Genomic DNA, 14,388 nt, shown 5'->3' on the forward strand with positions numbered 1-14,388 from the left:
TATGGGTCAAAATGATTGATTTTTCTTTTATGACAAAAATCATTAGGATATTAAGTAAAGATCATGTTCCATGAAGATGTTTTTTAAATTTCCTACTGTAACTTAATTTTTGATTAGTAATATGCATTGCTAAGAAGGTGATTTTCTCAGTATTTAGATTTTTTTACACCCTCAGATTCCAGATTTTCAAATAGTTGTATCTCAACCAAATATTGTCCTATCATAACAAACCATACATCGATGGAAAGCTTATTTATTCTTATATATTTATTTATTCAAAAAAATTGACATTATGGTTTTGTGGTCCAGTGTCACATATAATGAAATATATTTTACAAATTGAAAACACATTCCCTTTAAACCTTCAAATGCCAAAATATATTACATTACATATTTCAAGAGGCAAATAAAAATAAAATAAAATAAAAACACTATGTTACAATCCAAATTTTTTGGTGAATGCATTTTTTAAATATATTTTGGACAATATATAATATATATTGGAAAATATATTTAGACTGATGATTAAAAAAAAGTCCCAGAAATATATAAATAGATAAAATTAACCAAAACTTATTAAAAACATATTTATGCAAATTTTTCAGCAATTTATTTAACTTGGCCATTTTTTTGTCTATTTTGAAATACAATTGAAAATATATTGCCATAAAAGAGCAGAGGCTTTTTGCTTTTTTTTTCAGCCATAAATCTTTAAAAAGATTATTTCCAAAAAAGGAAGGGATTAATTTAGAAATCTCTAAAAATGAAGGGGAAATACCAGGAATTATGGCTGAGACAAGCTGAAATTCTATACAGATGCATCTCTATCTAAAGAGATCTGCGCAACATCAAACAGATCAATACAAGATCTTCAAGATCCATGTCTTGGTCGAAGAGGAAAAAAATCGAATGAAAAAATGAAGGAAAGAATCAGTATCAGACATCTGTTGATAAGAAGAAAAAAAAAATCTCACATACTGGAATGCAATAATCAGCTTAAATCAGCGTATTAATACAAACACTTTCAGATTTAAACTTCAGATATGTTTGTGTTAACTGAAGGTGATTTTGAAAACATTCCTGTTTTAGAGATCCATTGGAATCCTGATTACAGCAGGACGAATCGTTGTGGGGACGCCCAAGGACAGAGTAGCAATTTCGCTGCAAAACTGTGGTATGTCATTGTCCGCAAAAATGCATTTTTTTTTCCCGCTTCCCGAGTTCAAGCATGTTGGATCTCGCCTTACTCTTAAAATACAATGTGTATGGCTCACTAAGAGACATGGGAAGAGACGAGGGGTTAAAAAAGTGTAGCAAAACATGGCAAAGGTGTAAGAAGCTTTTAATCTGCAAGGCACGCTTTGCCACGAATGACCTTCCATCGACAGCTCAACAGAGCCTTCAGCTTCAAGTCAAGTCGGCCCCGCATATCTTCATTGCCTTGGGACTTCCGGGCATGTTGAACAGGTCTTAAAATCTCGATGTTTCAGTGCCTTGTGGGTGCGTTGAGATCTCAAACACGTGATGGTCTCGTCACCCCTCAGTGCATTTCAGGGTGGATTTTGTTACCCAAAACAGAGCTCTTTCAAACTGACCTCTGTGACGTCAAGCCGAGCTGTCGGTTTAGGGTCAGGTGAAGGATTGAGAGGGTGATGGAGGCTGGATCATGTTTCTTGAGAAACAAAGGAAGCTGTCCACTTCAGCCAAGGGAAGGAAGAGATGCAGATAAGGGTAAACGGTCTCGCCGTCGACCTCTATCGTGTCCTTAAGATTGGGGTACGTTTGCACAGAGTATAACAGAAAAACAATGGACATTTATAAACACGCTGAGCTCCTGAAAGGGCCAAACCTTCAGTATTAAGTCACTTGTGAGGGCAGTTTTTCCAGTTGCCTTGATAGAAGGCTTTTGCAGATAAAAAAAGACTGATAAATGGCTGAAGGGTTGCTCTTGAAGATATGCTCTGAGGAAGAGATGCACATATCTGGTTACCCATGTAATGGATTTCTGAGTGAAGACTGACAATACTTTCAGCACATCGATGGCACAAATATTCCCCATTTGCCATTAAAATAACACAACAGCAAGAGTAAAGCAGGCTTCTATTGCAGAAAGCTTCCCACACCCAATGAACAGATATGAAAACTAGTTTTCTTGCGACAGCAGAGCCACTCCTTTGTTAGTCCTTCAGATCGAAGCATATCCCTTCTTTCTTTTAAGCATATCTTTGCGAAAGGTTACAGAGTGTCATGCAGGAAAGTCAACACCCTGAAGACATAGCATAGAGCTAGCATGGAAAACAACAACAAATGAAGCTAAATAAATAATGTTAGTCCGTTAGCGAAACAAAAGATGCTATGCACTTACCGGGTCACTTCACCGCCACATCTCGATTTAATATGGAGATGGAATGCTGAAGAAAAAAGGAGGAAGTAATTATATCATGGACAGATTATAATATTGCATATATGAATGAATACAATAAACCACTAAGTTATGAAAGAATGGGGTGTTGTCACTATAGGTAAACACAGAAACAATAAACCTCACAAGTGGCTGAAAACTCCACTTACTCTTATAGCATAAAGATACATAACACATAACTTTGTCTAAAGTCTATTTTTAAGTAGCTTTAACACTTTTTTTATTCAATTCAGTATTCTATGAGATATAACTGCACTAGCATTTGGGTTGGTAAGATTTTTTTTTTCATGTTTTCAATGAACTTCATTCTGGCATTACATTCTAAGCAATGTTTGACTTCAAGAGAGATAAGGTAACTTAGAAGAAAGCATAAGTTTGGGGTGGTGCACACTAGGTAGGTGGTTCACAATGTTTTGGAGCACAGCCAATGTTATTCATTTGCATATGATGTTGCACAAGCTTTAAAATACTGTTATTTGCAAACAAATTACACATTTGATGTTCGTCTTCTGGTAATGTGATTCCAGTGTGAACAATATATTCTTGCAAAATAAATATCTCTTCCAGTGACAAAAAACAAAACCAAAAAAAATTCTGAAAAATTCATGCTATGACAAATAGGTCAAGCCCTCATAGTGTTAGTGAGACTTTATTGACATGCACAACAGATAACAGAGCGAAATAAGCAAGCAACAAGACAGAGAGTTGAGCAAGGCTGAAACTGCTTCAGAAATGCTCACAAGGTTAAGACGTGTGTGGACATGACTGACATTCCAATGATATTCCTCAGTGATCTCCTTTTAACTGTACTTCTGATTCCTTCATCGAGATACACGAGAGATTCAGATTAAAAGATAATTATATAGCATGTAAATGTAGGTAATTACGTCATTTTATCATTATTTCCATTCACATGAATAGAAAAGTCAATCAAAGAGACTGATAGTTAGTCTCAAATTAGAAAAAGAAGAGATGTCCTTCACAAATATTTCTTATTTATGTTTATATACTTAGTATTAATAGTTGTAATAGCAATTACAACTGGGACAGGATAGACCTTCTTGCCCATGATAGACAAAAGTGGAAAGACTCTATTGCTGCCCCACAGTATATTTATATATATATATATATATATATATATATATATAAATATATCTGTTGACTAAAACATGCAATCCACAGGTGGTCTAAGAGATAATGCACTAAAGTTTTATGTTATCTATGACAGACATCATAAAACAAATGAAGGGGAGTTGGCCTTCACTCCCTCCCAGGATGCATTTGTCACAGATGAAAAACTCGAATTGCAACTTCCAGTTAAAGATCTGATACATTTTGGTAGTAAAACTCTTTAGATCTTTAAACAAACTTTGCATTTCAGAAATTAAAACGCATCTAAAAATTGAGAAAGAAATGCAATGTACTACCTACACCTGTGGTTTTGCATTCAATGCGTGTGTGTTTGTATTTCTGTGAGTCGTGCTAGTTTTTTATCAAATAAACATCTCTCTGTTAGACTAATCAGTTGCATTTGCATGAGATATCCCTCAAGGCTTAGTTTTGCATTTCCAGTATTTCCTGTCCTTTCCATTTGCTGCTACATATCCTATCAAAATCCATTTAGGTAGGAAAACAAGCCTTCTATGAAATTATTAGTATGAAGCTCTTCTTGTAGTGGTTAGAGGTAGTGAAACAAGACAGATTTTTCCATGTACTATCATCTATCTGATAAAATCAATGTCAAACTTTTTCTAGACTAAACTTAAAAAACATTGTCCACTAGTTTCTTTATCATCTCAGTGCAAGATAGAAATGTAATCTGCTGTCTGCTTTCAGAGTCAAGCGTAGAAGGGTTGGGTGTGGAAGGCTTGGCAAACAGACCTCACCACTTGGAGTACTTGGCAGTAAAACATTTGAAGAAGGGCAGAGAGTAGAGAAGAGACAACCATTGATTTTAGAGCACAGAGGCAATAAAACGTCCATAAAGCAACAGTAAACCCCAAAATTTAAATTCTGTCATTATTTAAATCAATGTTATTCCAAACATTCCAAATTCGCTGTTGCGGAACACAAAAGATCAAAAATATCAGAAGTTTCAGATATGGAATATGTGAGTCATACAAGTCAACTACTTTTAGTTTTTTTTCCTGTTTGGGGTAGAAACAGGTTTTGGAATAACATGTGACTGGGTAAATAATGACAGATTTTTCAGTTTCATGTTAACTTTTCCATTAACAGCCCATGCTACAGTTTTTGTGCAGTAAATCAGCATGTTAAACCGATTTCTGAAGGATCATGTAACACTGAAGACTAGAGTAATGATGCTGAAAATTCAGTTTTGCATCACAGGAATAAATGACATTTGAAAATATATTCAAATAGAAAACTGTTATTTTAAACTGAAATAATAGTTCACACTATTACTGTTTTTTCTTAAATAAACGCAGCTTTGATGAACGTAAAAAAAAAAATCTTACCCGCCCCAATGAATAAGTGTGGTTACATTATAAATTCCAAGTGCTTAACACAATTCTGAGTTACATACCACAGACAAGACTGAACAATATTGCCACATTATTAGCATTGTATCATCACGCTAACACCACTATAAAAGACTGTGAAGTCACGAAAGAACAATAATCACTTCATTTCATTTTAAACTGCCCCTTCCAATGTGACTGGAATGGAATCAGGAAGTGGCAGAATGCATCATATCCTCTCTGACAATTATATCTTACAACACATATGGGCTGAAGGTTTACTGACTGACACTGTCATGTATTATGTTACCAAAACCACACCCGTATCCTGTGAGGTCAAAATATTAAGTGGTGAAGTTATTTGCGTGTACTGTCATAATGTAATTGCCTAATTATTAGGTTTAAATGTCTGAGGATGCAAAAAATTAGAAGAACGGGACAGGGGCAACGTGGAGATTAAAGATCTACAAGCTATGAATGTGAAGAGAAAGAGACAACTGACAGCTTTTGAGGCTTAATGGTGATTGATTATCCTACAAAATCATTTCAAATCAAACCTACATTTATATGCACTGGATTCATGAATGTGACGGGAGGGTAGAAGAATGAATTTTAGACTCACTCTGTGCCTGACTTTTTCTTGCACTTTATAATACAAGCGAGGATGATCACGGCCACAAGCACGGCAATTACAATCCCAGCAATGGCTCCACCAGACAGGCCCTCGTCTACTGTACCGACCTCTGCAAAACAGAAGGTGTTTAGATTATTATAGACCAAACGCACACACACACTCCACAAACATAACAAATGAAAATCACATATTGTATCTAAACACATAAACAGGGCCTAAAACTATCATTCTGCAACACCTGCAAATGTCCAGTGACTTGAGAAAATCATTTTACTACCCTGTGAATTTGCTGGCCATAAATAATTTTACCAACCCATGAATTTGTGTGTGCATTATTTTATAAAGAAAACAGGCCAAACTAATTGGGGAAACTAATTGCAGTTTTTATTATTATTATTTTAACCAAATTAAAATAATTAAATAAATCAATAAAGAAATACCATTATAATACCTTATGAACTAAAAGTATTTCAAAATAACAATTTACATTTATATAAATTATTATTTCTAATATCATTCACAAAATTATTATTATTAATAATTTTTATTATTATTGACATTAAATAAACATTTTACTTAATAGTCACTTTAAATAAAACAGTTCGTTTTGTCATTGACATAATCATAGATTTTTGCATGAATAATTCAGTCGATCTGGCACATTATAAGCCATTATTCTCAAATTGGACATATGTTGGCCGATTAATCGGTTTGGCTGACATATATCGGTCTAAATCTAGATATGAATTACCACTCAGAATTGATATTGATCAGTAGGCACACTTAGTGGCCTATGCCAATAATGTCATAATCGTTAAACACTGGATAAATACTACTTACATAATATTAAAATAACAAATGCAATATATAATAATACTATATTAACATTTTATAATCATATTATTATATTATTATAATATTATAAGATGTAAAATAACATGAAACATAAAATATTAACTTATTATTTTATTAATAAGTCTTGCCAATATATCAGTATTTGAATTACAAAAATGATATACCGATAATACCTATACCGATACTCTTAGATTTTATGCTTTGAGAGCTGAGAATGGGAATGAATCCTTGAACTGCCACGTTTACCTGTGACTGCGAGATTGTGTGTCATTGTTTTCGTCATTCCTGTGATAGGGTTGAATGCCTTGCAGGTGTACGTGCCACTGTTCTTGACACTGGCCTTCTCAATAATATTGTCTGCCTGGCTGCTGTTCATTGCTGTATCATTGAGCTTCCATGAGAATATACTGGGAGGAACAGAGTCTGCAGAGCATTTTAATACTGCACGTTCTTCAAACTTCACTGCCTTCTTCCCTTCTATTTTCACACTTTCTGGACCATCTGAGGGACATCAGAGAGATTGGCTCAGTTAGGAAGGTTACATTTGCATAAGAATAATGCAAACAAACAGTCGGAAACAATACAAGCAGAAAGGAAACCACCACCATTTGCAAACAAGATTATGTTTAGTCTAATGTTTAGACAAGACAACAAAAGAGAAGTGATACACGATTCACCATGTCCTAAGCAGACATTTTAAACATCATGTCTGGATGGGTCACAGTGAATGTTAATTATTGTTATGTAAAACCCTTTCTTAAGTTGATCATTAAGAAATTCAATGCAACGGTGGACAGCATCTCACATAAACAGTATTTCAATGAATGAATCTCTCCTCTCTTGGATACTCACAGTTGATCACCATCACATAGGTGCTTTCGTCTTTGTTAACTTTGTTCTTTAGTTGGCACGTGTAGTTGCCAGCATCCTCTTTAACAACTTTAACAATGGTCAGAGTATTCTTGTCAGCTGAGAGAACTATACGGTCACTAGAAGCCACAGATTTGCTGTCCTTCAGCCATTCCACGCTTTCAGCTTTACCGGCAGCTGCAGAGCAGGTGATGTTGACCGTGCTGTTGCCAGCGATGAGAACTGATGAGGAGCTGGAGATATGTGTTCCAGATAAGGCCTCTAGCAGAACACAAAAGAAGAGAAGACAAGTAATAAGTGGTGCTTTCAGAATATGGAGCCTCATTACAAGGTGAGAAAAAAAGTTCAAAAGTTCACCAAGGCTGCATTTACTTGACTAAAAATACAGTAAAAGAGTAATACCGAGATATATTATTATAAATTAAAATAACTTTTGAATGCTTTAAAATATAATTTATTCCTGTGATGCAAAGCTGAATTTTCAGCATCATTACTCCAGTCCCCAGTGTCACATGATCCTTCAGAAATCATTCTAATATGCTGATCTGTTACTCAAGAAACACTTCTTATTTTTATTTTTTATATATAAATATATATAAAACAGATGTTCTGCTTGATATTTTTGTGGAAAACTGTTTTAAGGTACCTTTGATGAATATAAAAATCAAAAGAACAGCATTTGTTTGAAATAGAAATCTTTTTGATCAATTTAATGAATCCATGCTGAATAAAAGCATCACTTTCTTTCAAAAGAAGAAGAAAAAAACTTCCTGACCATGAACTTTTGAATAGTACTATAAATGGCACATAACTGGGATTGGTCATTTTAAATTTCATTTAGATGGTGGCTTTTGGTCTAAGTGGGTGAGTCTTGCTTAAAAAAGGAGCAAAGATAGTCCTGGCCGGGATTTTTATTTACCTTTGCTTTACCATTGTTTTCAGACCTGCTGAAGTTAATGACTGTAATGTAGTTTGACCAATAGCGTGCAGGCATTCTACGAAATCAACCAATCGTGGCCTGCGAGAAGGCGGGATTTACAGAGAATGTTGCAAATATGCGTACATATTGTATGAGCACTGTAGAGAGCACGTCAATAGCAATAAAAGTATATAAAAAAAGGACACAGACATTTTAGGCAATTTAGAAATCCCGGCCAGGACGTGTGTGCAAAAAAACAAGATCTGGCCACGTGAAATAATCTCTCAACAAAATCTCTCACCACAGCATTTACTTTTGACCATCGCCTTCTCCAGCACTATTCTCTTGTTTGTTCAGACATCATTACTGTGGAATGTACCAGTCTGATTCAGACTCATTGCATTCACCAAATACCTGCAACTCTACCGTTCAGCACATTTTGTCTTCCTCTGCACTGTTTGTGTTTTTAGTTTCGGGTAAGATGCATTAAACAGCTGCAAATTAACTCTCTCAAATCATCTAGAACAAATACATTTGAAAAAATGCATTTGCAACCAAAAAAGCATTCTTCATATTAGATCTCGTTAAATCTGTTTTGCATGAACAGTTTACATTAAAATTTATACAAAATCAATGACACAAGAACTTTAAGATCAACCCTGCACTGACAGATCACTCTAGTATTCTGTGAGTGAAACCTTAACCAAGCGGTACCTGCCCAAACTATATGTGACGTCAGACCGTTTGTATTCTGCTTTCTTTAGTGTATGGGTTTCACACACGTGGAAACACCTCAGGGGAAAGCACTGTTCTTTACAAAAGCCACAGAGCCTGAGACCACAGGTTCAGAAGCCATGTACAAGCCATCTGCCCTCAATCAAAGAAAGCAGAACATTCCTGAAACTTCTACCCGCTAAACATGAGCCGAGGCAGACCTCAAAGCAAAGCAGACGAACAGGTTCATCTTTTAAAAGCACTTGTAAGCCAGGTAGCCATTTTGAATAATAACAAATAGACAAACAGTTGTTGCTAGGTAATATAAAAAATATATATATAGATATATATATATATATTTACATGCAATTTCAATGAATGGGGGCCTGAAGATTTCAAGCTTTTCAAATAATGAAAATGCATCTTCAAAATACAATAAAAGCAGTTCACATGACTTAGACACTATATTCTAAATCTTCTGAAGCCATACAATTGCTTCGTGAGAAACTGAAATTTAAGTCATCATTTAAACAGGTTTTGTAAACCAGATCAATGACTAAAATGAAAAGGACCATTAAAAACACTAAGAAGAAATGTCAAGTTTTTTTTTCTTAAATTTCTATCTGTTCCTCACTTAAAGTTATCGTAGGATTTCGGAAGATAATATATGTATGAAATGTAGTGGATGAGTCTTATTTTATGCTGTCTTTGTGTCCTTTTTAAAGTTTGAAAGCCTCAGTTCCCACTCATTGTCATTGCAATGGAGAAGTGCAACCAGCAGAAATTCACCTTTTGTGTTCCAAGGAAGAAAGTCATGCGGGACTGGGATAACATGAGTAAATAATGACAGAATTACCATTTCTAGTTAAGCTAACCCTTCAACATTTAACAGAGATCTCAAATCTCATTTTAGTTTCGTTTCCATCGTCTTTTCAAGGCAAATATATTTGTTCCAGAGTACTTAATTTTTTTTAAATCCTCATTTCACTTCTCTGCAATGAAGTCACCATATTAAAGCATGTCCATCTCTGTACTGCTCCACTGCTAATCGAAAGATTTCAACGAATGTCTTTACTTGCACTCTTAAAAACAATGGTGGCTCTATATATTAAAAAGGGCTTCGCAATAGGCTTTTCTAAAATAAGAATATCCATATACAAATAAGCGTATTCAAATACAAAATACGCAAGAACATCATAGCTTGCATGATCAGTGATTTCTTAAAAACAATGATCATTATCAGTATGATTTGAGAATTTGATAATATATATATATATATATATATATATATATATATATATATATATATATATATATAAATTTTCTTATTTGAAGAACCAATTCTTTAGTGGACTATAGGCTATGTATTTGCATTTACTCAGACTGCTGTAATAGTAGTACTAGAGTAACAATGCACGACTGATGAAATTTCCGTTTGTATTCAAATCATCTGCCATCAGGTTTCTGACTTACCCAGAACAGACACCACAGCAACCTGCGAGGAAACGTAGCGGTTGGTCTTTGCATTGTAGGGCACACAGCTATAGTTTCCACTGTGTTTTTCCTCTATACTGGTGAGGGTAATGTTGGCCGTGGTCTTCTGAGGTATCGCCTCCCCATTAAACATCCACTGAAGCTGAGCAGGAGGGTCAGACTGGGCTGAGCATGCGAGGGTTAAGTTAGAACCTTTCTTGAGGAATGAATCTGTTGGAGTTTGTGTCATGACGACTTTCTCTGGGCCATCTAAACAGACATGGGAGAAAGAGACGATGAAAAAGAGGCACAAGGTTAATAAAATGCTTGCAAGGCGGCTATGTTTTATGGATTTTTCCATATTTTATCCCACTCCTTTTTTTTAGGAAATACAATTCTAGTCTTTGACAACATAGGCTTAGCAAAACATATAAGAATATACGTTTTTACTAGAAGAAAAACATCAAACGTTGTTCCATGTTACACCATTTCACATACTCCATTTGATCAAGATATTGTAAATGATATCTATAAATGAAGACTATTTGGATGTGATTATAGCTCAAATTCATGCCAGTGTATCTCATTGCAACTAAAAAAAAAAAATGTTTTTAGAAATCACTAACAGTCTAAGATTTAAGAGATTCTGCTGCAATGCATTTACTTTATGACCACACTATGCACTTCAAAACGATTCGATGTGTAAATGCACACATGCACAAACAGACCCTATTTTAAAACATTCATCCTCTTCCTGCTGTTCAAAGGCTCATTCACTACCCTATTTTGTTTAAGCTCAGCCTGCATTTTTTCCTTCACCTGGAGCAGAACCTGTCTGAACTAGAAAGTCTCTTTTAATCTCTGCTGTCATGTGTGCTTTCTAGTGCACACCATCTGCAGAGACAAAGAGCGCAGACAGTAAAAACAAGACAATCTCAACTTATCTCCGCTAGCACCAGTGCTGCTGTGGCAAATTTGCAACTTTACTGTAAGAACTTGTATGCACAGAATTGTGTGAAATTATGTGACTCACATAGTCCTTGTTGTAAAATCAGGATTATTACAATAACATGAAAAGGGCACTAATAAACTACTGAATTCAGACGATAGCTGAGGAATTGATATTATTCCCCTATGCTAAATCTTACATTTAGCCCATATTCACACCAAAAAAAAAAAACAGTACATTGATACATGCTACTACACATGACACTCTGGACAAACCTGGACAATAAAATTTTCTAGGCACAAAAGTGAAGACTTTCAGTTAAAAATAATGTAAATGCTGACTGTTCCTCACATAAAGCCATTGAATGGCTTTAAACTGCTTGTAATATAGTGCAGATGTTGTATGCACCCCTCATGGTGCTTTTTTCGTTAGACCTTTTTTTAGCTTGAAAGACATGGTCACTATAAACTGTCACTCCATGGAAAGTATTGCCTAAGCGAAAAAGGTTACATCATATGGGCTTGGAACAACATAAGGGTGAGTAATCAATGACAACCTTTTGGCCGAACTGTTCCTTTAAGGCATTTGTGTATTTGTCTTAGACTAAGCATGTGTGGGTGTGATCAGGTACGTACAGCTCACAGTGAGATTGAAGGGAGGGCTCTTCCCTGACTCCAGTGCATTCTCTGCAATGCAGATGATAGGTCCTCGCAGATCTGTACGGTGAACTTCAGCAATAGTTAGTTCATTGCCAGCTGCATTCAGTTTTATATGTGTGCCATCCACCACCAACGGGACTGAATCGTTCAGCCACTTGTAAGTAAAGGAGCCTTTGGCAGAGCAGGAAAGAACCACAGTGCTGTTGAACTCTACAGGTTCAGGTAGATTGGATGAAATCTTGACATCAGTTATGGGTTCTGGAGAAAAAAGAAGAAAACCATGGATTGGGTTCATTCAGAAACATCTTTGATGTTGCTTAGACTTTCCCAGGGAAAGAAACCTAAGATTAAAACTAAGGTTAAGTGCCTTGCTGAAGGCCATAATAGTGACAGGTCATGACTTGCTTTTTGGGCGATCCAACCAACAACCACTAGATAACCAACCCTGAGATTTGACAACATACTGTACATCATACATCAAGAAAGTCTTCTAGACAGATCTAAAATCTCTGTAAATGCTTGATTTCCAGTCAATGGGTGAATGTCTTTAAAATGAATCATATTGCAATATGTTTAAAGCAAGTCACAAAATGAGTCATCACTATTATCCATTTGGGTAGATTCAATCATATCATTCATCATTCTCTAAAACCAAATGCAAACTGCATATTACCTGAAATTAACCCATTGTTCAGCTGTGAAATTAACTGTTTTTGTGATTCAGTGCAGCACAAGAACTGCTATAAAGTTTACTTTTTGCATCCAACTACTGCTTTTAACAAATTTGTGCAGGACTTGAACCTTCAACCTTTCATTCATCTTAAGACCTTCAAACACTAGGCTTCTCCAACATAGTGTCTAGTCTGTAACTATACAGTATACCTAAAGATTGCACTTTATAGTCAATACTTACCAAGAACTTCAAGATCAATCTGTCCGGACAGTGAATCTCCTTTGTTAGTGACTATATTGAGATTATATTCCCCTTCATCTTCCTTCACCAGCGGCCCGAGCTGAAGCTCACCTGTTGTATTATTGTAGATGATTCTGCTGGCGTATTTCTTATCAATGTTATTGGTGTTTGTTACTAGGACATTTGTAATTATCGGTGAAATTACTGAATTTTTGTTGAAATTCCATGTTATGGTTAGAAAATCCTGTGTTGAGGTGATTGTTGTCTTGAAGGTCACATTTTTACCTGGTTCAATAAGGTAAGGAGAAATCGAGATTAAAACACCCCTGCTAAGTTCTAATATTTTATGAATAGCTCCATGCATTTTAATGAATATTTTTATTTAATGAACAAACGGTGGTGCAACAATCTACTGAAATTATACTCAAAATACTGTTCTTGCACCTTGAAAACATGTGAGTACAAGGCAGGTTTTCTTGTCACGTGGCAACAAAATGGCTTAGTTATGCCATACTGAATTTGATTTAGCAGACATTTTTCAAGTAAATATAATTAAAACAATAAAATTATATTCTATAAAATAAATAATACATTGTGGCAAACTTCTAAACTATCAAATTACTGACACTTCTTAAACACTTCTTCTTTTTTTCTTTTTTTTTTTTCAAGATCTCCAGACTTTTTTTAAAATGAACAAATAATACAAATAAAACAAAAACACACCGAACCATGGATAAACCATACATCGACTCACCGATAACGCCTTTCGTTGTGGTGTCGAGAAGTGGGCCGTTCGCGGAACAGCATCCTATAAGAGGTATGATTTTCAGTCAGGACACTTAATTTGATAGGTGAACTTAAACAGAGAAATTAAACAATTTGAATTGTAAATTAAACTACATTAAACATTAAGTCCTTAACTATGCTACGGTTTAAAAGCTTTCAATTATTTTTTAGATACAAAATGTAAGTTTTTGAAATGTAAAAATAAAAGACTACATGTGCTAAGTGACATTTTTGCCTTTATTTTTGTGTTTTTAACTTACCAAGAGCGGCCAAAATGAGCAAAGGCAGCCTAAAGTTAGAGAAATCCATATGGAGAGGTGTGAGTCCCTGGAGCGACAGACAGGAATGCGAGATGGTGTGAATTCTCTAAGAACTTGAGAGAGTTAACGTGACACACCCAACCAGTTTATCTGAACCCGCCCCGTTCAACCTGTAGCTACTCTTCCGATGTCATCGTATACCGTGCTATATTAAGGTGAAACATTGCCCCCTGGACTTCATTTGTCATTTGTCATTGGCATTTTGTTTCTTACCATATAAAAGCACACAACACGTTGCATATTTGCATAGATTACTTAATCAGAGAATGTAAACAAACTGTCAGTATAAATGATAACTGTTTTTTACAATTATTAAATAAGCATTAAATACAAAAGTGAAGCATGCACAAGATCAGGCTGTTGTGTTAATACTGCAATATATACACACAAAAAT

The 14,388-nt window shown here is 35.1% G+C and overlaps 1 protein-coding gene across 1 annotated transcript; it reads right to left on the reverse strand.

The window, feature by feature from the left end:
* Positions 1-513: 513 nt before the first annotated feature.
* LOC109048733 (carcinoembryonic antigen-related cell adhesion molecule 1-like) lies at positions 514-14,084 on the reverse strand. Its single transcript, XM_042745083.1, has 10 exons — positions 13,935-14,084; positions 13,643-13,696; positions 12,889-13,173; positions 11,952-12,233; positions 10,368-10,637; positions 7,244-7,522; positions 6,638-6,892; positions 5,525-5,645; positions 2,366-2,411; positions 514-1,961 (listed from the first exon to the last, which is right to left on the reverse strand). Exons 1-9 carry the CDS (start codon positions 13,981-13,983, stop codon positions 2,393-2,395), a joined length of 1,614 nt encoding a protein of 537 aa, XP_042601017.1. The 5' UTR covers positions 13,984-14,084; the 3' UTR covers positions 514-1,961; positions 2,366-2,392.
* Between the last annotated feature and the right edge of the window lie 304 nt (positions 14,085-14,388).

Source organism: Cyprinus carpio, chromosome B19, assembly GCF_018340385.1.
Source record: "Cyprinus carpio isolate SPL01 chromosome B19, ASM1834038v1, whole genome shotgun sequence".
In the NCBI taxonomy this organism is placed as follows: Eukaryota; Metazoa; Chordata; class Actinopteri; order Cypriniformes; family Cyprinidae; genus Cyprinus; species Cyprinus carpio.